The sequence below is a fragment of the Bos javanicus genome, chromosome 8, assembly GCF_032452875.1.
Source record: "Bos javanicus breed banteng chromosome 8, ARS-OSU_banteng_1.0, whole genome shotgun sequence".
Lineage (NCBI taxonomy): Eukaryota > Metazoa > Chordata > Mammalia > Artiodactyla > Bovidae > Bos > Bos javanicus.
The window spans coordinates 70,298,109-70,324,445 of record NC_083875.1 but is presented as its reverse complement, the minus strand read 5'-3'; the positions used below and the strand labels follow the sequence as shown (position 1 = coordinate 70,324,445).

At 37.0% G+C, this 26,337-nt stretch overlaps 1 protein-coding gene and 1 non-coding gene across 8 annotated transcripts in view; both read right to left on the bottom strand.

Moving 5' to 3' along the window:
* The window catches only part of PPP3CC (protein phosphatase 3 catalytic subunit gamma), an 80,702-nt gene that overhangs the window by 16,071 nt on the left and 38,294 nt on the right, over positions 1–26,337 (bottom strand). For all 7 annotated transcript variants that reach the window (XM_061426991.1, XM_061426985.1, XM_061426984.1 and 4 more), the window contains exons 4-10: positions 24,038–24,149; positions 16,350–16,495; positions 13,582–13,721; positions 10,299–10,376; positions 9,969–10,063; positions 6,318–6,443; positions 5,317–5,388 (exon numbers count right to left, since the gene is read on the bottom strand). In XM_061426991.1, coding sequence (XP_061282975.1) covers positions 5,317–5,388; positions 6,318–6,443; positions 9,969–10,063; positions 10,299–10,376; positions 13,582–13,721; positions 16,350–16,495; positions 24,038–24,149 — 769 coding nt within the window. The remainder of the gene's footprint in view (positions 1–5,316; positions 5,389–6,317; positions 6,444–9,968; positions 10,064–10,298; positions 10,377–13,581; positions 13,722–16,349; positions 16,496–24,037; positions 24,150–26,337) is intronic.
* Positions 19,025–19,173, bottom strand: LOC133253533 (small nucleolar RNA SNORA62/SNORA6 family). Its single transcript, XR_009738323.1, has one exon. It is a non-coding gene; the product is annotated as a small nucleolar RNA SNORA62/SNORA6 family (small nucleolar RNA).

Sequence of the window (26,337 nt, the reverse complement as noted above, 5' to 3'; positions counted from 1 at the left end):
GAGCGACTTCACTTTCACTTTTTATGAATTGGAGAAGGAAATGGCAACCCGCTCCAGTGTTCTTGCTTGGAGAATCCCAGGGACAGGGGAGCCTAGTGGGCTGCTGTCTATGGGGTCGCATAGTTGGACACAACTGAAGTGACTTAGCAGCAGCATATCTTTTCTGCATATTGTCAAAATACAGTCATTGTGATTTTAATGCTTTGCATGTGAAACTTGCTCTTAACCCAGAACATTTCTTGTAAAGGTCAAGTTTTGTAAGTATTCATGTGTGTTTGAAAAGAAGGTATAGTCGGTATGTTAGATGCTTTCTCTATGTTGAGTGTTAATATTACATGAAATAGGGACTTCCCTATTTCATGTCACTAAGTTGTGTCCAACTCTTTGCGACCCCATGAACTACAGCACACCAGGCCTCCCTGTCCTGCACTAGCTCCCAGAGTTTGCTCAAATTCATCTCCACTGAGTCAGTAGGTCAAGTTTATTATTTGCATTCTAATTTTCTACAACGTTGTTAGTTTTGTTTGTCTGCTTATTCTGCCAATCCCTGAAAAATATTTGTTAAATTCTCTATCACTGTGGACATTTCTATTTCTTATTGTACTTTGGTTAATCTTGGCTTTATATATTATGAAGCCATTTCACTAATTCACACAAACAAAAATTTTTCATCTTTTTGTTTTGGAGTTTATTTCATGTAATTTTTCAGTATTTATTTTTATTTATTTATTTGGCTGTGCTGGGTCTTAGTTGCAGCACATGGGATCAATGATCTTTTTTACAGCATGAGAACTCTTAACTGTAGCATGTGAGACCTAGTTCCCTGGCCAGGGATCAAACCCAGGCACCCTGAACTAGAAGCACAGAGTCTTAGCCACTCAACTACTAGGGAAGTCCCTATTTCATGTAATATTAATCTATCTACAACAGCTTTTCTTTGGTTAGTAGTAATATAATATTATTCTTTTACTTTCTTTACTTTTATAAAAGTAGTAATATATTCTTCTTTTACTTTCAAATTTTCTGTGTCTTTATGCTTTATCTCTCTTATAAAACATCATACAGTATTTTTTTCCTTTGTTTAATCTTACCTGACTATCTTTCATCTATTTACATGTAATGAAGTTGCTGGCATATTTATCATCATTTATTTATCCCATTTGCCATAGTATTATACGTACCTTCCCTCCTTTCTTGCCATCTAGACTATTTTTTTATTATAGTCATTTCTTTCCCTATAATTTAAAGATTACACACTTAAAAAAAAACCTCTCTCTTCTTGAAAATTACTCTGCATATTACACCATGCATCTCTTACTTATCAAAATATAATGTTAACAGGTACTTCCCCCCACCTTCCCCAGATAATATAAAGTCCTCACACACTTTATCCCACTGCCAACTACTATTGTCATATCTTTTAATTGTCATTTAAATTCAGTAAAACATTATTATTATTTAATAAGGTCTACATTCATTTTATTTACCTACGTATTGTCTACTATTCTCGTTATTTCTTCCTGACTCTCCAAGCTTCCATCTGGTATTTTCCTTCTGTTCGAGTAATATTCTTAGTGTGGGTCTCCTGGTATTTCTTTTAGTGTAGCTTTTACAGGGAGGAATACCTGAAAAGTGCTTATTTCTTCATTTTTAAAGGATATTTCTGCTAGGTATAGAATTCTAGGTGTACCAATTATCATCTTTCAGTGCTTTGAAAAATGTTAGTCCATGGTTTCCTCCTTCCATTGTTTCCATTAAGAATATATGGACAGTTTAACTGTTCTCTTTTGAAAGTAATCTTTTCTTTAGCCTGGTCCAGTTAAGATTTTTTTCCTTGTCTTTCATCTGAAGCACTTTTACTGTGATGTACTTAGATATTATTTTCTTTGTATTTATTCTGCTTTGGTTTTGGCGATTCTTCAATCTGCGGCTTAACTAATCAGTATTAAAAGCTTTTATCCATTATCTCTTCAAATACTGGTTGTACCCCATCCTCTCTCTCTCTTCTCTAGGACTGATTCCAAACACACAGTTGATACCTGTTCACTGTGTCTTCCATGTCTCTCATACTTTTTCTGAGTATTTTATTCTTTCTCTCTGTGATGTATTCTAGGTTGTTCCTTCTGACCTATATTCTAGTTCATTTATTCTGTGTTTAGCTTTATTGAGTCTTCTATTAATTCATCTGTTAAGTTTTTTTTATTTTTCATTCTTAGAATTTTCTTTTGGTGCTTTATCAGCTCTGCTACATTCCATTTTTATAATTCACAGTTCTCTGCCAAAATTTTTAATTTAGTCTTTTACATTCTTGAACATAGCGTTGTTTAATTTTTTAGCATAGTTGTTTTAAAGCTTGGTCTGATAACATCTGAAGAACGTAGGGGTCTGTTTTTATTTCTCACTCTTTCTGCTCATTTTCGTTTGTACTGTTATGTCTTCTCATGAATCTACTTATTTTTGGTTGTGAGCCATGTATTATATTTGAAAAACTGCAGCAGTTTAAAGTTCTATATAATGCTATCTTAGTCTGAAAAGGTTTGCTTTTGCCAGATGCTTGAGACTACCTTATTTAAATTTCAGAGACTGAAATGATTGAGGATAGTCCCTTTCAGGGAATTATACTTCTAGTTCACCCTTACTCTTACACAGATACAAGCTTTAGGGGCCCAAAACCAATGAGCAGAAGCTTACCCACTCTATCCATTTTTGACAAGTCATGAACTCCCAACTTTCTTAGCTTCTTTCAAGAGGGCTGGTCAATCTCTTAGCCCCCTCTTTTGAAATTCATGAATGTGTTTAGGAGAAAATTAGCCCCAAATGTGACCAAATGTCTTACTTCTCTGGATGTATGCTTTTCCCCAGATCTCTACTTGGTAATTCTTTTTCACTTTCTTAGCTTTCTGAATGCCTCTGAAGCAACTTTTAAAAATATTTTGTCTAGCTTTTCTACTTAAGAGTCAGGCTTGGTTTGAACTGTCTGGCATTATTAAAGCAAAAATCCTTAGCTTTTATATCACTTGGATAAAACCAAAATTGTAGTTTTAGTGTGGTTTTAGGAAGGAATGGATTTAGAAGTATGCTCAATTCACCAGCTTACCCTAAAAGGTTATTCTTCATTTCCCTTCAGAAAAAAAATTTTTTAAAGCCTGTATCAGTTTATAGCCACATGCCTTGTTAAAAAAAAAGGAAATGAGAAGATTCTATACATTTACTTTTGTACTTAATATCTAACACACTTTCCATATCAGCAACAATAGCTCTACTTCATTTTTTCACTTTTTAATGGCTGTACTTCATACCATTCAATCTAACTCAACAAATATTTACCTACTATGTTCATTTACCTACTCTACTTGGTTTTGAGGTGATAATGGTAAGCAAAAACTAATTTTGTCCTCATCACTCAAGTCCCTGTTGAGTGACTTGTAATAATACACATATATTAACAGTATAAATAAATGCAAAATTGTAACTCTATCAAATGCTAAGAAGTTAGCACCATTGATATGAGAACACGTGAAGAGTGTGTTGGGTCTAGTCTGAGAGATCAGAAATACCTTCCATGACAAAGTGGCAATAAGTTGAATAGGAACTAACTAGAAGAGAAGTGGGAAGGAAAGGAGGCTTACCACAAAGAAATAATCTAACTCCATGTTGAGAATCTACCATATGGATATATCATAATTGACTTACCCAGCTCTCCACTGAGGGATACTGTGATGTTTGAATCTTTTGCTACTATATATGATACTTTGATAAATATTCCCATATATAATTTTTGGTATAATTTAGGAATCTTATTCTTACAATAATCAAGGATACATATAATACTGTTAATACATACAAGAGAGTTCACAATAATTTTCACTTAGATTAAAATACAAAATTTACTAGATCTATTTCTTACATATTTCATCCTTTCCTAACTTGAATTCTTTGTTTTAATTTTCACTTGGCTGCACTATTTTCACAAGAACTGGTTCCCTGCAGTGATCTCCTATCCCATTCATAAAGGTAAACATAGTTATGCTCCATCTGCTCTGCACCTTCAACATGGAATCTGAAGCATAAGTATGTGCAGGACTTTCGTCTATATTCTCAAAGTAAGCTGGGCTTTCTTCACAACAAGGATACTTCATGCTAACAGCTGAGTGAATCACCTTAGTATAAGCTTGGAGAGAATGAGGCAGTCAGAGGTTTATGCTAAGGCGCCACCATCTTTTCAGAATCTCCTGCGTTCTCAGGTGAGTTAGGATCTATCTTTAAAATCAAACCTCCCACAAATTACTAGGGGAAAAAAAAAAAACAACTTGGCTACATAAACAAAATATAACTATATAAAAATCTCTCAGGCGAATAAGAAAAACAAACAAGCACATAACAGTACAGAAGTGGGGGAAATGCATGAATTGACAACTCACAAAAAAGAAAAAAAGAACTAAAAGAGGTCAGTAAGCACAAGAAAAAACGCTCATTAGTCATCATAAAAATAAAATTTTAAATTAAAAAAACACCAGACTATAAAAATTAAAATAAGCAGCATGTACGAGAGCACTGTGAGCTATGTGCTGCACACGCAAAATGTAAGCTGTTACAGCCCTTCCAGGTTATCTGCGTCTAAATAAAATTGTAAGTGCTAACTGACACAGATTTTCAATTCCTAGAAATCTATCCTATGGAAATAATCAAGAAAGTATTATTTTTCATTTCCTAATAGTACTTTTCTTTCTTTCATACCACATGTCAACATTTGACTTTATTGTCTTTCCCACCACAAGAATACAAGCTTATCGAGAGCAAGGAACTATCCAGTTCTAGGAGCATATAAGGCATATAAGAAATGTTGATTGTTGGACAGAATATGCAAGGATTTATCTACAAAAATTTTCAAAACTGTGAAGTTTTAAAAGAAAAAAGTTGGAAAAAATTCAAAATCCACCAGCAGAGGATTGGTTATAACAAAGAACAATCAACATGGACAACTATGTAGCCATTGAAAATTAGTCTACAAAAATACCAGTAAATGTATGTGATGCTATCACATGACTTTATTTTTGTTAAAAAGAAAAAAAGAGGAGAAAAAAGATGCTAATAACAGTATTTATATCACGATGTTAACAGTGGGTATCTATGAGATGGCAGGATTGCTGGTGACTTTTTCCCCTTATTTATGGCTTCCTGTATTTTTCGAATTTTACTTTTCTACAACAAACATAATTATTTTTTAATAAGGCAAAGAAAAATTCTCCAAAACAAACTAAAACCCAAACCAAAAGTTCTTCATTTCTAGTTCAGAGAAGGAAAAGGCAAGTTTACCTTCAAGTTCATCATCAGAAATCAATTCATCATCAGAGCATATGTTGAGAATGTTAACCAGCATCTCTGTAACTAGATGATAAGACAAAATAGTCCAAAATTTGTATAATTAATAAGGCACTTTCTCTAAAAGGATGTGGATATATAAATAAATATATATATATTAAATAAACACAGATAAAAATGATTGATTGTTTTGCTATTCAGAGTGGCTTAAGGAGCAGCATTAAATGCAGACCTTCAAGTTTATACAGATTTGGGGGAGATTACTTGTTCCAGTTAAAGTACAGTCTTTGAAGATTCTAATGCTTAACAACTTGATTTCATTTTAGACTGCTGCCAGAACCTTTTCTACACTGATACACACAGGAGATTTCCTCCCATTTTACAAAGAAAGTAAGCCACCAGGCCTATGTACGACAGGCTTGTATATCTGCATAGCTCATCTGCTGGTGCTCAGTCACTCTTGTCCGACTCTTTATGACCCCATGGACTGTAGCCCTCCAAATGCCTCTGTCCATGGAATTTTCCAGGTAGGAATACTGGAGCGGGTTGCCATTTCCTGCTCCAGGGATCTTCCCGACCCAGGGATCAAACCTGCATCTCCTGCATTGGCAGGAGGATTCTTAACCATTGTGCCACCTGAGAAGCTTATTTGTACAGATGCACAAATAGAATTCTAAGGATAAATCTTCCCATTTAAATCTCTTTATCACTGAAGGAAAGGTTATTTTACCGTTACTTATGTTATTCTAACATCTTGATCATACAAGGACAGCTATTTTAAATTGATACTTAGAATAAGAAAATCATCATCAACTAGAATTATAATTTAAAATCCAATTAAGCGCCACTTAAAAGTCTTTGTAGAGAACAGTGAAAACAGAAAACCCTTCTGATAACTTTAAGAAAAACACTTCTGAACCATCAGGGAATGCAGGCAAGTAGGAGGGTGTCACTAGTTAGGATAACTGGTGGTCCCTCTGTCTTAGTTCTCTTACCTTTTTCCCCGACAAAAGGCAAAGACCACGTGAAAACATCCATAAAGTTTGGAAGCCAGTAGGGGTGTGGAGAACAGTTAAACTGCCTGATATTCATGACGTTGTTTTCATATTTTAACACAGCAGCTAAAACAGAAAAAGAAGAGAAATATCTGGCACAGAGGAACAGGACATGGTAAATGGTATACTGGATACAGCTGTGTACCTACTACCCAGATTTCAGGAACTGACTTTCCATTTATAAATTTAGGACACATGGAAAATCTTACAGCATGTTGTACACAGTTCATTCTTCTAAGAATTATCCCAAGGAACAAAGTTACCTGAAGAGCTCATATAATAAAAGTACAAAAGAAACTTCAGCTCTGAGACTTCAAAGGTCTTGCATGGTAACTATCTATAGAAATCTCAGATTCCACATGAGAAAAATTTCATCATGATTTCCCTTTGTAGGCCAAATGGTTACAATTACAACTTTCCTTTGAGGGCAAACATTTCTCATTAAATGAACACAGCCTGTTTTCCTAGTCATTAGCCAGGGCCAAAGATTTTATAAACTCTCTAGGAGTTTATAACAGCAGTTATTAATTCATAGTAGGGAATACAGATAGATGGTAAACTTGGAGCAATTTAACAAGGTTCAAAGTAGATTAAATCACTTCTCCATACAATATGTGAATAACAAATTGCCCATCTCTCCTATACACAGTCAGTATATTGCTCACACTTTAAATGTTTAATATTAACCAGTTCATATACATATATTGCGCACATACACACTTTGGTACCAAACTGATTTTCTTTATACTTAAAATTTTTTAAAAATCCAATCCCTTAGTTTGCATCACCAGCAAAGCAATGTGGTTTGCCTTATTCTCTTAAATTATTCTTACTATGATCATAAATAGAATAGGGTACAATAGTTCACTGGAAATGACAGGTGTAAGTCATCTCCTGATTCCTGTCTCTTTGCTTATTATAGATAGCCTAGTATTCTCAAATTTCTAAGTCACTGAATATTTAAAATGTTTACCACAGATTATTACGTAAATATATGAAAACAGGATTTTCAGCTTTTAAGAAGCTTCTAATACTGGTACAATGTACATGTCCCATTATTTTCATGTATATGTATTTTAAGTTAGATGAGTATACAAATATTCAACAATTCCCTCAATCTACACAAGAAAAAGAGATGGAAGGTGGACACAAAAATAGAAATAGAGGTCTTTAAAAATCATGACTTAGGGGTCTTTCACGTAACCAGTAGAACTATTGATAAAAAATGTCTGTTCATACCAGTAAGTTTAAAGAATATGCAAGAAAGAAAAGCAACAGAAAAAGATGGAAAGGGGGACAGAGTCATCTTCTTCAAGAGGAATAATTAAGCATCACTAGAGATTATTTTAGATGCCACATTTTCTTCCTCCCCCATCCCCCCTAAAAGGTTAAGAAATGACCAAGGAAAACAAGATTGTTGCAAGGTAAAGGATAAGTCAAGGCCGACAAAAAACTCAGATTCAACTGCGACTCTAAAATAGTTTACTAATGGAATGATCAAAACAAGACCAGATTAGAATGAGGCAAAGAACAAGCTGGCAGTTAGTTAAGCTAGTAAAGTGATTGCTGACTTAGATGACATGTTTTAGCTTAGCACACTGATAAATCCACCAGACAATCAATAGACACTTTAATAGCAAGGTTAATAAAGGGAGTAAGAAGGGAAAGTCTTCATCACAGATAGGAGGGTGAGGGACAGAGTGTCCTTGAGGAAGTCTGACAACATGAGTGGCACATACCATTCAGAAGGAAGGAAACAAAAACAAAAACTAAGTTTCTATTAGAAAAAGGGAAATAAAGAATGGACTTAGGGAAAAGCAGAGTATTGAAGGAGAGCCAAGACTCAGAAAAGAATGATGAGAAGGAAAGCAAAAATATAAGACTGGAAGAGAATTTAAGTCAAAGAAATGCCTTTTAAAAATGGACAGCATGTCACTAAGGACATCCAGAGATAACTGATCCAAATCAGACTGAAATGAGATGTGCCATTTCATAGTTGACTTTGAAATAGAGGAAATAAGTATACCATGGACCTCTTTTACACTTCTCTCCCCAACTGCATATACAAGATATGACTATAAAGTAATGAGACTTAAGAAACCATCAACGACAAACACACCAGACCTTATATATCAGATGAGTGTGGTCCTTTGATGTAATCACACCAGGCACAATAACAGTAGGATGTTACAGCAGTGTAGCAATTTATAGTCTGACCAATGCTTTTAATATTCATTTTGATTATTCCAACTTATCTTCAACAAGCCTATGTGACAGTTATTTAAGATCAACTGAGGCTCAGAGAAGTTAAGTATCTTATTAATTGTGAATTTAAAAGTGAAGCAGGACTAGACGAGGATTTTTGCCTCCTAGCTCTCAGTGCTCTTATCAGTGTACCTTGCTGCCTTACCGTATGTTTAATCCAAAGATGCTGCCATTACTCAAAATGTTTTTGGAACTCTTCTTTTGGAATTACCTCCAGAGCCATTTTATAAGCAACACAAGGAAAATCAGTCTCATTACCTTATAATCATACCTTGTTCCTGACCCCAAATGGTATCATCTAGCTTGATCACTCACCTTGGTCCTCAGTCTTGACTCCGAATGACTTTTGGCTGTTCCAAAAATCAAATCCACCCTCAAAGGACGAAGATTTCCCATCACTGAGGATAATCAAAAGAATGTGTCGCAGACTCTGAAGGCAATGCCAAAAGAGGAGTTCCAAAAATGTTTTGAACAATGGCAGCATTGTTGGAATAAGGGTATAAGCTCCCAAGGTAACTACTTTGAAGGGACAATACTCACTTGGATATATTTGTTCTGGCATGTTTGTTTAAAAGTTCTATTATTTTATAGTCATACTTTATCAACAACAAAACAGTTACAGAGGCATGTTACAGAAGAGGCTTTTAGGTAGAAGATCGTCCTGATACAAACTTATCAACTAGGGATCATAAAAGTTAAAATTAAAAAAAAAATGACTACGACTACAAGAAAGCCTTAAAAGTACAATTTCTGGATCAAAAGGCAAGTGTATATCCAAATCTCTTTTTTTTTTTTAATGGGAAACTGAGGTTAAGAAAGCTATGCGACTTCCTAAAATCACACTATTAGTTTTGAGCAGGGCTTGGACTAAACGAAGATTTTTCTGACTTTTTGGTACAGTATTCATTCTAACTACATCATTTTTCAAGAGCAAAAACAGCTTAATAATAGACATTAAAACACTAAATAGTGACATTTTATTGAGGGACTGTTATAAATAAATTAGATTCACCAAAACCAATAATTTATGCTGTTTTAATTTCAACCTGAAGTAGTGTATTTCTTCTTATATTTTGATTCAATGGTACAATTAAACCTACTGTAATCATTACTTATAATCACAGAGAGTCCCCAAGTCCTTAGGAGATGAAAACTAAACAGAAGCCTAAATCTAAGTTTCTTGGCCTTTGTTTCAATTAAGACTTTTTTTTCTTATTTAAAATTTACAAATATATTCTAAAAATTACCTATGCACATAACATATGATTAAACTAGAGCTCACATTTACTCACAAATTCAAACTCAAGTATCGCTGGTCTCCTTTACCTTTATTGTTATAGACATCTAGGTAATTGGGTGCAGAGAAAATTGTAATGAGTGATGGAAAGCCCGTCATTTGGCTCTTCCTGTACATTCGATACCTAGAAGAGAAATGGCAGCCCGTCTGTCTTGATATTAAAAGAAGCAACTGTGCAGTGCTGCTGGGTTCAGAGTTTTGTTTTGCTTATTATTGCTGTTGTTGTTGGCCGTGCCACACAGTCAGCAGGATCTTACTTCCCCAACCAGGGATCGACCCCACAACCCCTGTAGTGGAAGCACGGAGTCTTAGCCACTGGACTACCAGGGAAGCCCTGGTACAGTTTTGATATAACTTACCCGGCATCTTGGGCTTCATGGGCTCTGATTATTGAGAGCAAATTATTGTTCTGCAGAAATTCACAAACTGCAGGGTAACTGTAAAAGAAAATTAGAAAACATAAATTCAGAATGAAGACACTTGTCTTTTAATAGGAGGCAGGGGAAAAATTAAGATGAAATGAATCTGTTTTAAACTTACAGGTTTTCATTACCACTGAACTTTTATTAATAGCTTAGCAATCATCACTCTTGTTTTCCCATGTCACTGATACACCTCATTCCAGATCAAGGACGTACATAACGGACAACCTGGGACAGAAGGAGAGCTCCCCTACCTTCTAATTTTTTTCTTTAACCCATAAAACTCATAACAATAATAATACAACATCAAAACTTTTCTTGGTATCTTGATATTAAAAAAGTATTAATACCACAGCAGTGTGTGCGCGCCATGTGTGTGTGGTAGGTACTAACAACTGAACAGGTGCTTTCTGAATGGCAAATCCCAACAGAGGATACAAAATTATCCCAGAATTATCCAAGTGTTAATTATTTACTTTAGGTTTAGTCTTTGTTTCTTATTATGTCCAATAAGTTTTAAAACAGGTTGCACATTTATTCATGTGGTATAAAATGGAAAGATACAAAAAGTTCTACAGTGAAACATCTCCCTCCAGCCTACCTCTATCTTCCAGTTACCCTGGAATCATCCAATGTCCGTGATTTCTTTGAGACCCCTTCAGAGATACTTTACTCAATTTCAAGCAATTATACACATACACATGCATAGCCCCCTTTAAGAAATGTTATCATGTTACCATCGTACACATAGCTTTTTTGTAGGTCTCTTTTTTCTTCTTCACTTTATACTAGTGATTATTCCAATCAGCATATAAAGGATTTGTTTTCTTTTCTTCATTAAAAAAAATAATATTCTCATTGCATCATCTGGTATATTCCTTTGTCGGGATGTACAACCATTTCTTTAACTAGTCTTCTATTGAATGTTTAGGTTGTTTAAAATCCTTCAGCATAAACAATGCAGGAAGCAAAAACCTTGCACATGCATTTTACACATTTTCAAGTACAGTGGATTCCCATTACTTGCAGTAGCTATGTTCTATATAAAGTTGCTGCAAAACTTAATGACAGAACACTGAACCACTACTCCTAGGGGAAATACATGGTTAGGGTCCAGCGAGCCTCTGGTCACAACATTTTCACCAACTAATCAACACATAACCTTGTTTTATTGTGTTTCTGTGCAAAGACATCTGATTTAAGATATAGTGTTGATTCATTAACATGAGACTCATGGCCAATAGTGCCATACTTATTCCAGAATGAAACTTATCTAACACACCACAGCCTTCTGGCACATAAGAACAACAGACAACACTTCAGTACTATGCTTGGGGTGATTTTAAACAGCAAAACACCAACAAAAATGTGGGAAATGTTTCACTAAATAGAGCACAGGAAAAAATACTTGCTTACAGTGTGAGAGTTGAAATAAGAAGGCAGAGCAACTGTGCCTTCAACCTCAGTGGGAACATGCAACGGGTGACCCAAATTTTCCATTGCTCTGTACACATGAATGTCTGTGAGTGACTGGAATTGCTGAGACTACTGACTCTGGGGTTACAAATAAAAACAAGCAGGCAGATTTGCAAAGCAGAATTCATGAATAATGAGGATCGAAGATCATGAATGATAATAGCCAAAGGATTACATTTTAGAAGTAGAAATTCTGGAATAAAGGCCAAGGCCATTTATAATTGAGAGATATTGTCAAGCTGACTGTCATAGAAACTGTACCAATTTATATTCTCCTAAAGATAAAAAGCTTTATGTTCTTTATTTTAAGCAATGTAAAGAGAAGTAAAAATTTAAATGATTCCATCATATTAGTCACTGCTAAAGTTGGCAGAATAGAATGAAAAAGTTACTTAGAAGAATGTTAAAACTATGGCAAAACTGAGGTTTCTTTTTGTGTGTAGATTTCATTTAATGAATGCATTATCTTAACAATTATCAGAGATTTCCAGGTTACTAAATACAGATATTATTTATTGGAATAAAATATTGGAATTAAAAAAAAAAGTAGGCTTCAAACTTCCCTGAACCTCCCTAGTTTGGAGTGGCAAAGCACAGTGAAAGCTCACATGGGAGATTTAAGACAACAATCAACTTCCAGGAAATGTCCTGGGCTTAGTTCACAATGTCCTGTTCTTTTTATATCTTTGCCAATACCAGCAGTTTCAAAAGCTAGAGTGCTTTTTAAAAAATAACAGGACTCCCTTGTCGCAGGCTTACTGAACCAGAATCTCTGAAAGAAGAGCCAAGAAATCTTTATTTTTCAAGAATCCAATATACGATGTTTGGGAACAAATAATCTAGATCATGTAGAGTCAGACAACAACACTTAAGCACTACAAGATAGTGTGTTCAATTGTGTTTGGTATATTACACCTATTAGGGCATAACACTTAATAAAGTATAAAAAACAAAACAAGCAAAGGAAGAAAAGCGTTTTCTTCCTTTTATTAAGCAAAAAATTAAGTAGATGTCCCTGAATGACACAGATTCAAGATGCCAAAAATGCAATTAAAAATATTTTCATAAAGTATATTAAGTAATTTTCTGAGGATTCAGTTCAGTTCACTCACTCAGTCTTGTGCAACTCTTTGTGACCCCATGGACTGCAGCACGCCAAGCTTCCCTGTCCATCACCAACTCCCAGAGCCTGCTCAAACTCTCATCCATCAAGTCAGTGATGACATTCAACCATCTCATCCTCTGTCATCCCCTTCTCCTCCCGCCTTCAATCTTTCCCAGCATCAGAGGCTTTTCCAATGAGTCAGTTCTTTGATAGGTGGCCAAAGTATTGGAGTTTCAGCTTCAACATCAGTCCTTCCAATGAATATTTAGGACTGATTTCCTTTGGAATTGACTGGTTTGATCTCCTTGCAGTCCAAGGGACTCTCAAGTCTTCTCCAACACCATAGTTCAAAAGCATCAATTCTTCAATGCTCAGCTTTCTTTATAGTCCAAATCTCACATCCATACATGACTACTGGAAAAATCATAGCTTTGACTACATGGACCTTTGTTGGCAAAGTAATGTCTCTGCTTTTTAATATGCTGTCTAGGTTGGTCATAGCTTTTCTTCCAAGGGAACAAGTGTCTTTTAATTTCATGGCTGCAGTCACCATCTGCAGTGATTTTGGAGCCCCCCAAAATAAAGTGTCTCACTGTTTCCATTATTTCCCCATCTAATCTTAACTGAGGATTAGCTTACCTGTAAAAATAAGAGCACCCTCGGACAGTGTTGTGGGTATAGTGTTCCAAGGTCTTTTCATTGCCATAATCCTCGGAGGGATCAGACCAAAGCAGGTCACACACTGGCCCAAAGGCTGGAGGTTCTTTAAACCTGTCTAACTAGAAGACACGCAAAAGCCAAAAGAAGAGAAATCATGAAAGCAAAAGAGCTTTTGGAAACTGTATGTGCATGTTCAGTCGCTTCTGCCATGTCTGACTCTTTATGACCCCATGGACTGTAGCCCGCCAGGTTCCTTTGTCCATGGGATTTCCCAGCAAGAACACTGGAGTGGGTTGCCATGCCCTCCATCTGGGGATCTCCCGACCCAGGGACTGAACCCTCGTCTCTTTAGTTTCCTGCATTGCAGACACATTCTTTACTGCTCGGTCACCGGGGAAGCCCTGGTAGAAGTCAAAAAAGACCCTTCCAATCATAAGACTGTAATAGGAGAGTGGGTGGTAACCCCTAAAGAATTTTCCTTTAGTATGAAAATGAACATTTAATAAATTTACATGCATAGTTTTTACTAGTTTTTGGTAATAAATTTTAATTAATATCTATATCCCTATGGTAGAAAAGGACCCCCTTACATCCTCATCTTAAAAATGGTGCTCATTTAATTTGAATGTGAAGTCCATCACTATAGAAACATACTATTTATGAGAAAGACTCTGTAATGTTTATTTCAATTGCCTAGGTGAGTCCAGGTTACCATGAGAGCAGCAAGGGTTTTTCAGTGGCTCTGTTCACTGTTTATCTCATTCCGGTGGAGATTTATTTTAAAGAATGCTAGTTCTGGGGGGGATTTTTGCAAAAGGTTTCATCCTTTCCATTCTCTGCAGTGGAGGCATTTCACCGTAAGTTATTAACTGAAGCCTCTAATCACTGGTGCTTTAGTTAACAAATGAAAACAAAGAAACAAAAGAAACCACATGCACCAAGCAACTAGGCGAGCTGAATGCCAAGAAAAGGACCCCTACTAAATGAAAGGGGAGCTTTTTATTAACACAACTGATTTAGAATTGTAAAATTTGAGATTCACTATGTAAAACAGTGGAAGTGAAAGTTGCTCAGGATGTCCAACTCTTTGTGGCCCCATGGACTATATATAGCTCATGGAATTCTCCAGGCCAGAATATTAGAGTGGGTAGCCATTCCCTTTTCCAGGGATCTTCCCAACCCAGGGGTTGAATACCAGCTCTCCCACGTTGCAGGCAGATTCTTTACCAGCTGAGCTATCAAGAAAGCCCAAGAATATTGGAGTGGGTACCCTATCCCTTCTCCAGCAGATCTTCCTGACCAAGGAATTGAACTGGAGTCTCCTGCATTGCAGGAAGATTCTCTACCAGCTGTTTATTTAATAAGGCAGCAGAAAAGGCTGTGCATTGTTACTACCCTCTTACCCTGAGAACAGTAACTTTAAGTCAGAGAAAATAGTTTTCCAAACAGAAAATTTTTTAGTTTCCATACCTGTGTAAGAGAGGTAAGAGAATACCTCTCTTCATGGTTCCGTCTTGGAAGTTTGTATGATTCTAAAAATTTGTCTGTTTCTTTTAGGTTGCCCTATTTGTTGGTATATAGCTATTCATAATATTCTGTTGTGGGGCTTCCCTGTGGCTCAGTGATAAAGAATCTTCCTGCCAATGCAGGAGATGCCGGCTTGCTCCCTGGGTCGTGAAGATTCCCTGGAGGAGGAAATGGCAACTCACTCCAGTATTCTTGACTGGCAAATCCCATGGACAGAGGAGCCTAGTGGGCTACAGTCCACAGGTTTGCAAAGAATCAGACATGACTTAGCAACTAAACAACAAGAGAATGCAAAGGCAGGGGAGAGAAGGCGATGATGCAGAGCAACATAATTGGAAAAGACTGACTGCCTTTTTTCAGTCATGAAGATACACAATCCTGAAAATCATGATTACCAACTAAGGCAAGTGTAGCAATTAAACTCTATCGTCTAAAAAGTCAAAGTCAATGAATTTCACAGCTGAAGAGTCCTCAGCCCATTCATTTCAACTTCCTCATTTTACAGAGAAGAAAATCTAAGAGGTTAAGTGATTTGCTATGGGTTGCACAATTAATGGGGGCTTCCCTGGAAGCTCGGATGGTAAAGAATCTGCCTGCGATACAGGTAAACCAGGTTCAATCCCTGGGTCAGGAAGATCCCCTGGAGTAGGGAATGGCTACCCACTCCAGTATTCTTGCCTGGAGAATTCCATGAACAGAGAAACCTGTTGAGCTACAGTCCATTGGCTCATAGTCAGACACAACTGAGTGACTAACACTTTCACTTCACTATCACATAATTAATGGCAGAAAAGGGATTAGAACCCTGGTTTTCTTCCTTCCTTCAGTTCAGTCACTCAGTCATGTCTGACTCTTTGTGACTGCATGGACTGCAAACTCACGTCCACTGAGTCCGTGATGCCATCCAACCATCTTATCTTCTGTCATCCCTTCCTTCCTTATTGCAACATAATTTAAAGTTTCAGGACTATACTCAAAATATGTTATGTTTCTAGTTTGTAAAAGCCAGGTTCTGTTAAAAATTAGACATTTACTGGAAGATACACAGGAAAGATGTTAATAGAAGCTGCTGCCCAATAAAAGATCACTGGTGATTTGTTTTTCTTACTTTTAGTTATCCATATTTAATTTTTTCAGCAATAAAGACATATTAGTTAACTGCAATAAAAAACGAAATTAAAAGCATATTTACTCCACGAGACTAACGAATGCTTACTTACTTTCCGAATGTCATCTAAACAAGTAATTTCAGGTGACATTCCTCCATGTACACACAGAAACTGCTGGTTTAAGAGGGCAGCAAGAGGAAGACAGTCAAATGTTTCCATACACGCATCGTACACCTGTTCAGAATATTTGATTCGACCTATTAAAGGAAAAACAAAGGAAGAGAAACAGAATTTATCATACCTGAGAAAGGATACAGGCCAGATGATTATAAAGCTACTCCAAAGCCATTTAATGCAGGCAAATTAAAAAAAAAAATCATCTTTATAAAGATATTTCTGAAAAGTTGTGGATAAAGGGCAGACAAAATCTCCATCTTTTTCTAAAGACAAGTGTGACCTTGGATTAAGTTTCTAGTTCTGTTGTCTTGGAAACCTGATAAAGTGAATGTAATCAGCTGTGTCATTAGGCAACGATGTTTATGGTAAAAATTACCCAATCACCTCAGTGCTCAGTTGCTAGTCATGTCCAACTCTTTCTGACCCCATGGTCTATACCTGCCAGGCTCTTCTGTCCATGGGATTTCGCAGGCAAGAATACTGGAGTCGGTTGCCATTTCTTTCCCCAGGGGATCCTCCAGACCCAGGGAACAAACCCACATTTCCCGCATTGGCAGGTGGGTTCTTTACCACTGTACCCCCTGAGAAACCCACCCAATTACCTGGTGGAAGCTACAGCTTTGGGCATCTCTGAGTTCGGTGACTCATGAGGTATGTCCCTGGTGGGACCCTGAAAGCTATGCCAATAAAGCTTTCACAAGTGATGCTGGCACTTGTGATGCATGAGGTTTCTAAGGCAGGGTGGCTGCCTAATCTGTCCAGTGTGGATACTGTTTCCTTGCACCTGCGCTGTGACTAGGAGCAGACTGGGGAAAGCGAAGGCAAGAGGCAAGAAACCTCTGGACTGAGGCATGTACTCTGTACTCCCAAGAGGACTGCTCCCTGAAAATGGATACCTGGCGCTGCCTTCCTGGGTTGTGCTCTTTAGGATGGATGCCAAGCACCCATGCCCCATGGTCTCTCGTGAGTCTGAGAATTTTGTTGGTTCTAAAAAGCCTTTCTGGTGGTGTTGAAAATATATAAATAGAAACTGAAATTTTAGGAGTCATCAATAAAATGTCAATAATATTTTTGCTCAGGATTTTTAAGGACTTTAAGCAAATTATGTCCTATGCTCTTTTAGGTAAAAATGTTCATCTTAGTGAACTGTATTTTAACGTGGTGGTTGTTTTTGAGGCTACAGAACAGCAACAAAAATACTCCAATGGGCTGAGAGTTATCTAGTCATGATATATAATAGTTGAGGTCATGAGAGGTCAGGAAAGAACAGGTAATAGTTGAAAAGTTGGAAGAGGGCTTCCCTGGTGGCTCAGATGGTAAAGAATCCTCCTGCAATGAGGGAGATGCAGGTTCAGTCCCTGGGTCAGGAAGATCCCCTGGAGAAGAACATAGTAACCCACTCCAGTATTCTTGCCTGGAGAATTCCCTGGAAAGAAGAGCCTGGTGGGCTACAGTCCATGGGCTTACAAAGAGTTGGACATGACTGAGCAACTAAACAATAAAAAGTTGGAAGATGGCTTTAGTTTAAAGACAGAGGGAACATCTTCTTTGGCCTTGGGTTCAAAAACCCAATATGCTAGGAGGTGCATATTGGTAGACACGGCCAGAAGTTGTACAAGCAGGCAGCCCTACAGAACTGTGAGCTCCTTCTCCTCTTCCATGATTTCATGAAGATGACACAAAGCCTAACAGGGCCCAGACAGCAATGCTATAGCAAGTGAGTCAGACTATCCAGCTGGTAATTATTTCTGTGTTTAGTGCCTTCCTCTAACCTCCATGCTTTTGAAAAAGTATCAGAGTTCAAGTATCAGAGCCTGGTCCTGGCAAGGCTTTGGGGAATAAAATGCAGGGTGATGGGTCCAGATGTGGGTCAGAGTGCAATTCCTCGGTGGCAGGAATGACTGGAGAGAGATTCCTGAAGGGAAGGTGTAAACCAGTGGACCACTCTTCATCCCTGAAGGTGGATACTGTCCCTTTACTGACAATACCGATTAGGATTTGAGGACATTAAGGGAGTCTGTGGGTTCCTTTAGAGACTTTTTTTGTTGTTTTTTTTTTTTTTTTCCTGCAAGAGCGCCAGGTTAAAGCGACACTTGGCAAACCCCGAACAATAAGCACCCCCCACTCCACCTAACCTGTCCCCTCATCATCTAGGTCCCTTGGTACCACGTGAGCAGACGTGTCTGTTAGTCTGAAAGTGTTTATAGCACAGCAGAAACTAACACAACATTTAAAACTGTACTCCAATTAAAACAAAAATGAAAGTTTATACCAAGACTGTTCTCTATCTCTGGTTCTTAATCTTGTCTGCCACTGGAATTAACTAACTGGGTTTAATTAAGACTCCACTCAACAAAATGGGGCCAGTGCCTGAATATTGGTAGAAATAAAAGAAAACCTCTGCCCCATTCTTACGTGTAGCCAGGTTTGAGATCAGTGACAAACGACCAATTTGAACCATAGGTAACCCACCTTTTTCAGGATCTCAGAGCAGGATACATGAGCTGAGAAAACAGAAAAGTCAAGTACTGCCTGAAGAGTTAGGAATATTCAAGAGAAAAATAAAAAGGCTATCTTTAAAATGTTTTCACCTCTCCTTAGAATCATACTTTTGTAGCAAGTATTACTATCCAACTCCACTCATTGGGCCAGAGACCCTTGTGGCGTTAGCGAAAACTTGCCGCTCGTGTAGCACACTACCTACACTTGAGAGTTCACCGGCCAGCGGCCTCAACCCCAAGCTCTAACAATGTGCGGTCTTTAGAGACTTTTAAAGAATTCTGTATTACCACAAAGGTAATTAAAATCCATTTCACATTATATGCTGACTCTATTACAACATCCAAGTTAACAAGAGCCATGTCTTCTACATCTTTGTATCTGCTTGCAATTACATCCTTCTATTCTCCTTTGCATCTGAACACTACACCTTTGGCTATTTCAAAAGTAGACCCAGTAACAGCCATAAAAAGTTTTGAAGGAAAAAAAGGCAAGGAAAAAAAAAGCCTTTCATTTGTGGCCAGTGATTTACTTTTTCTCTTGTAAATCCATGGAGCCAGAGTTCTCCGTGTTGCCAACATCAATAAGCAATTCCTTTGTAAGAGTCCGAAGGGTGCATACAGGCAGGGATTTTAATTACTTATTAGTTCATGCTCCAAACACCATTTTACACCAGTAAACTGCCTTTCAACTGTAAGAATGACTCAGAATAATTCCTTAGCCTATTTCCAGAAGAATGCCAAGTCTGAAGAAAGAAATACAGTGTCTTAACTCATTTTGTAAATTGAAAGAGGAAGTCACGAATCAAACTAAGCACACAACCAAAATATGAGTTACAGAATGTTATCATTTTTATGTTCTTCAAGTTTTTGAATAGGTACGTAAACACCAATTCTTCTTTTCTGAGCGGTTAGACTGAAGATGACTTAGTTTAACTGCATTTTCTATAATGGATATATAATTTTTGTATAGTAATATTTATTATATTATCTTTATTATATCTACATTATATATCTTTATTTATATTATCTTCATTAAAATTTGTTGAAGGCTCACAATGTTCCTGTGCCATCTTAAACACAGTGGAGTCTGGAACCTGACTACCTGGACTCAAACCTCAGCTCCACCACCTATTAGTAATAGTACTTTGGACAATTACTTAACTCTGTGTCTTCATCTTCTCATCTATAATTTGGGCCTAATAATAATACCCACCTACATTACAAGGTTGCTGTGAGGATCAAGTGAATTCACATACGTAAAATGCTTTGAAAAATGTGTGGCACAAAGTCAGTACTATGTAAGTTTGTTTTTGTTTTTTTTTAATATTATTTATTGGGCCACACCAGGTCTTAGTTACAGCATGCAGGATATTTGAGCTTCATTGTGGCATGCAGGATTTGTAGCTATGGCATGCAGGATCTAGTTCCCTGATTGAACCCAGGCCCCTATGCATTGGGAGCACAGAGTCTCAGACCCTGAATCACCAGGGGAGTCCCAGTAAGTGTTAACCAATAAAATTACCTTATTTTATCCTCAGAGAAACTCTATGAAGTAGGTACTATCACTGACTTCATTAAAAAGTTGAGGAAACTGGGCTCACTTGTCCAAAGCTGCAACTAGTAAGTAACGGAACTAGAACTTGAACCTGTTCATGCTCTTAACATGACGCCATACTCCTTCCAGTCTTTAAGTTAAATATTTAGTAGGAGAATCTAAAGCGCCAGATATATAGTTACCGAAGGTTAAATGAGCTGACCTGAGTGTTTTATTTTCATGATAAATTGTAAGGTACATCATCCCATAATGAAGCAAACTCGCACCTCGGTCACAGGATCACACTGATAACAAGTTCTAACCAGTATCCATAACAGAACATGAATGAAACAAAATTCTCATCAATATTCTTTCAAAGTAATTTTGAGAGTCAACACTATTTGCAAAAAACCATGAATTGCTCTAAACAGCGGTTATATATATTTGTTTTAATTTTTATTTGCTTTCTTTCTTTTTTTTTTTAAAGGTAATAGGTTTAAAAAAAAGGCTCAAAATTAGTGTGTCTTTCCCCTCCTTTAGGCAACTAGTTTTCTGGGTGTCTTTATAAGATATCTGAGGCATATACATGCAAATATGTGTATTTCCCTCTCACAACAGCCTTTTGTTTTTTACATAAATGTAGCATATGTACACGACTGACGTGACTTAGCAGCAGCAGCAGCATATGTACACTGTTTTCACTTGCTTTTTGGACCTTTTTTTCCTGGTTGTAATGTGTGGCATGTTGTATCTTAGTTTCCTGACCAGGGATGGAACTCAGCCTCTCAGCAGTGAAAGCATGGAGTCCTAACCACTGGCCCATCAGGGAATTCCTGCTTTTTTGGACTTAAAAACATATTCTGGAGATCATGCCACATCATTATATGAAGAGCTTTGTAATTTTTAAATATCTATATAATATTTCACTTTATGGATATAACACAATCTAAGGACACCAATCTCTTGCTACTGTAAATAATGCTTATGTAAGTAATGAACAATGGCAAACAATATTTGTTTATTAAAAAAAATCAACTTGTCATAACAGTACTATTTTCATTAGCAAAATTATAGGAGTTTCTGGAACGTCCTGTAATTTTAATAAATGTTTAACTACACATCAAAAAAGGGCCCCTGGAAAAAAGAAATTAATTTACTTAGAAATTTGAACCTAGAGCTATGAGATGGAATCATAAAACCACTAGGTTACTTGCTTTCTAAATATTATAGCAATAAAGAAATGTTTTTGCAAAGATAAATAATATGTCAAAAATTAACTGTGATACTTTGCTACTCAAATTATCTTTGAAAAACTTATCTCTGGATTTGAAAGAAATTTTAAAAATATCTGCAATATAAAGCACTTAAAAACCTGATATAATAAAAGCCTCCACCTGCCCCTTTTGGAAATATTAACAAGACTGCAGCTGCAAAATTTGGAACTAAGCATCACTTGGCAGTAATTATAAGTACTGATTCTAAATGCCACGGTGTCTCTATAAGAAAGATCAGCTTATCAGTAAAAACACTTGTGCAAAGCAGTACACATGCTCTTTCCTTATATAGGAAAAAAAAATTGAAACTGTACTTGAATTTGTGTGTTTATTCAAAGATTTATTTACATTTCAGATGCAGCGTTAGAATGAAACAGGAGTATGTTGGTAGATGAGAGAAAAAAATGTGGTTTAACTAAAAAATTAAAGCATGTGAAAAGTAAATAAAAACCTGAGATAAGAAATTCTGTGCAAAATGACACACTCAAAGTGTTTCCCAAAACTATTGTTGTATCTGCTAAAAAATAGCCTTAAACCAAGTATACTCATCAAAAAAAACTCTGAACAAAACAGAGGAAAAATTAGATTTACCTAAAAAACCCTGAATCTTAATTCAAAGGCATCCATACACCTCTTTCTTCATTTCTTGTATATTACTAAATATTGGGCATTCCAGGGCCTTTGTGAATTGCTTAATATGAATTGTTTATTTTCCCAGGTAAAGAAATAGAGACATAATGAGAACCACTTTAACATTTGGCTTAGAAAAACAGTGCAAAATATTTCCAATTTTTCAATCACTTAATGGAGTGGTTCTCAAGTGACAAACAGTAGATGCGTGCCAAGCCTCTGTAACAGGTGTTCTTAACTGGCGGTGTGCTACAGAGCCACCTGAGATGCTTTAAAAAGCTAAAGATTTAACTTTAAATCTTTAAAGTTGGATAATTTGAAAGTTACCAGTTTAAAACCTTTTTATAATATTAAGAGTACTACATAGCCGTGATGAAAAGCTCATTCAAGGAGTCTAGGGCAAGACAAACAATTAAAAGTACTAATCTTCCTGATCTAACTCCCCACAGGTAATCACTGTGATCAATTATTTCTGCACCTTACATGTTTGTAATTTACAGAGGCAATCACACTATACATGTTCTGCAAATGGCTTTGGTCACCTAACAACAGATTTGAACATCTCTTCATATCAGGACATCTATATCCACCTTGATCTTACAACAGTTGCCTAGCATTCCATTTTTCAGATGTATTATCCCTTATTTAAGCAGCTCCTTACTGACATTTGCTTCCCTGGTAGCCCAGGTGGTAAAGAATCTGCCTGCAATTCGGGAGACCCAGGTTCAATCCCTGGGTAGAGAAGAACCCCTTGGAAAAGGGAATGGCTACCCACTGCAATATCCTTGCCTGGAGAATTCCATGGACAAAGCAGTCTGGCAGGTTACAGTCCATGGGGTTGCAAAGAGTTACACATGACTGAAGTGACTTAGCACACACATACAGGAGCATGTATGGAAGTTATTTGGAAACATTACCCCACTTTACATAAGGAACTTGATAATCTGCAGATTTTGGTATCTGCGGCAATCCTGGAGCAAATCCTTGGGGACATCAAGGGACGGCTGTGTGTGTGCATGTATGTATATATGTGTGTATAGATCTGAACTATTTCAGGATAGGTTTTTATATAGACAGAATAGAAATCTGGGTCTCAAATAGTGAGCTGCTGCTGCTAAGTCGTTTCAGTCGAGTCCGTGTGACCCCATAGATGGCAGCCCACCAGGTTCCCCAGTCCCTGGGATTCTCCAGGCAAGAACACTGGAGTGGGTTGCCATTTCCTTCTCCAATGCATGAAAGTGAAAAGCGAAAGTGAAGTCACTCAGTCATGTCCGATTCTTAGCAACCCCATGGACCACAGCCTACCAGGCTCCTCTGTCCATGGGATTGTCCAGGTAAGAGTACTGGAGTGAGGTGCCATTGTCTTCTCTGAAATAGTGAGCTAATAGTTACTAATTTTAAGTGATGTAATTGTGTGGGCAATTTATATCTTTGGACTTTTTAATGCTTTCCAAATATTCCCATGGGGGAAACTCAAAAGTTATTTTTTAAAACAAGTGTCTTAAATAGTGGAACCTAGGTTCTCACTAGAAAATGAAACAAAACAAGAACAAAACAGAACAGGAAGTATTTGAGGTCCATTAGTTTCTTTTCTTTGTGTTTAATTTGCTTTGGGACGAGCTAAAGCATAACTTCTAAAAAGTTCTGTGATTATATATATGTGTAAGAAATGATTATACTTACATTCCTGTTTGAAGGTAAAATATTCTGTAAGATGCCTGCATTCATGATTTCCTCGAAGCAGAAACAATGTTTTGGGATGATTGATCTTTAAACTCCATAAATACAGCACACACTACAAGACAAACATAAGGATAAAATTTTTATTTTTGATCACGATTTATACAAGTTGAAATGACTTGCTGTAATGGCATATCTCATTGCTATTCCCAAGACAAAACATGAGGAATCCATCTTTTGAGTGTGACCTGCTGCTGTCGCCCTAGAATTCTTTTTTGTTTGTTTTTGTTTTGGCCTCACTGTGTGGCATGCAGGATCTCTGTTCCAGACCAGGGATTGAGCCCAGCCCCCTGAAGTGGAAGCACAGAGTGCCAACCATTGGACCACCAAGGAATTCTCTGCCCTAACGCTTGAAAGAACATAGGAGAGTAGCCGTCACAGAAACCTCTTCTTACTTTCTGTTCCCATGTTCTATCCAAACATCTAGATCTCTATGATAAGGCCACCCACACACATACCTTAGTCCTGCTGCTGCTGCTAAGTCACTTCAGTCGTGTCCAACTCTGTGTGACCCCATAGACGGCAGCCCACCAGGCTCCCCCGTCCCTGGGATTCTCCAGGCAAGAGCACTGGAGTGGGTTGCCATTTCCTTCTCCAATGCGTGAAAGTGAAGAGCGAAAGTGAAGTCGCTCAGTCGTGTCCGACTACTATCGACCTCATGGACTGCAGCCTACCAGGCTCCTCTGTCCATGGGATTTTCCAGGCAAGAGTACTGGAGTGGGGTGCCATTGCCTTCTCCAACCTTAGTCCTAAAACTTATATTTTATTTAGTGGAGAAACACTAGAGACATTTCCACTAAAATCAGGAACAAGAAAAGGATATGGACTATCACCACTACTATTCAACACTGTACTAGAGGTATTAGTCAACTGAATTCCACAAAAGAAGTCAATGAGAGGCTTAAGAATGAGTAAAAATAAAACTGTTCCTATTTGAAGATAATATAGTATCATACCTGATAAACTCCAGAAAAATCAATGACACAACTAACTAAAATAACAAAAAAGTCCAGTAACATGGAAGGATATAAAATCAACATATGAAACCAGTAGTAGCCTTCATATATACAAACAATATGTAGGATGCAGTAGTAGACAAAACTCCATTTACAACAGCAGTAAAGAAGATTAAACACATAAGAATAAACTTAACAAGAAATATGCAAAACTCAAACCAGGAATAACTTGAAAAAACACTCCTGAAAGACACAAAAGGAGATATGAACAAATAGACTTTCCCTGTTTTTGGATAGGATGATTCAGCATTAAAAGAATATAGTTCTTCCAAGTTTATAAACTCATTGCATTTCCAATAGAAATACCACAAGCTATTCTATGGAATTAGATGAGTTGATAATTAAATTTATATGAAAAAAATAAACATGCATGAATAGCCAGGAAACAGCCAGAAAAACACTGAAAAAGAGTGTTAAGACATACTGTACAATTTCTAAATTAAAACAGTGGTCCTGGCACATATGTAAATAAATATACCAGTGGAACAAAATGGTCAGAAATTAATCCACGTATTAATCCACGTAAATCCAAGCTCCAGGAGTTGGTGATGGACAGGGAAGTCTGGTGTGCTGCAGTCCATGGGGTCATAAAGAGTCGGACACGTCTGAATGACTGAACTGAACTGAATTGAATCCATGCATACATAAAAATTTAAGATATAAGAGAAGTGGCATACATTTATTTTTAAAACATATATAAATATATCTGTATATGTTTAACCTATCTCTGAAAGATCATATGAGAAACTCTTAACAGTGGATCGTATGGGTACAATGGCTAGTACATTAGAAGATGTTTAATTGCACTAGTAATCAAAGAAATATTAATTGAAGCAACAATATACCCATCATTTTGGTAAATGTTAGAAAATGAGATAAAACCAAATTCTGGAAAGAGAACATGAATTCTTAGGTGTTGCTAGTAGGCATATAGACTGTTACAGCTATTCTAAAGAGTGATCTGAAATACTCAATTCATGTATGGGTCATACCCTTTTCCCTAGCAATCCCAGTCTTATTCATACATCATTTTGTTTTTCGTTGCTGTTGACTTGCTCAGTCACGTCCGACTCTTTTGTGACCCCATTGACTGTAGCCCCCCAGGCTTCTTTGTCCACAGGATTCTCCAGGCAAGAATACTGGAGTGGATTGCCATTTCTTGCTTCAGGGGATCTTCCTGACCCAGAGATTAAACCCGTGTCTTCTGCATTAGCAGACAGATTTTTT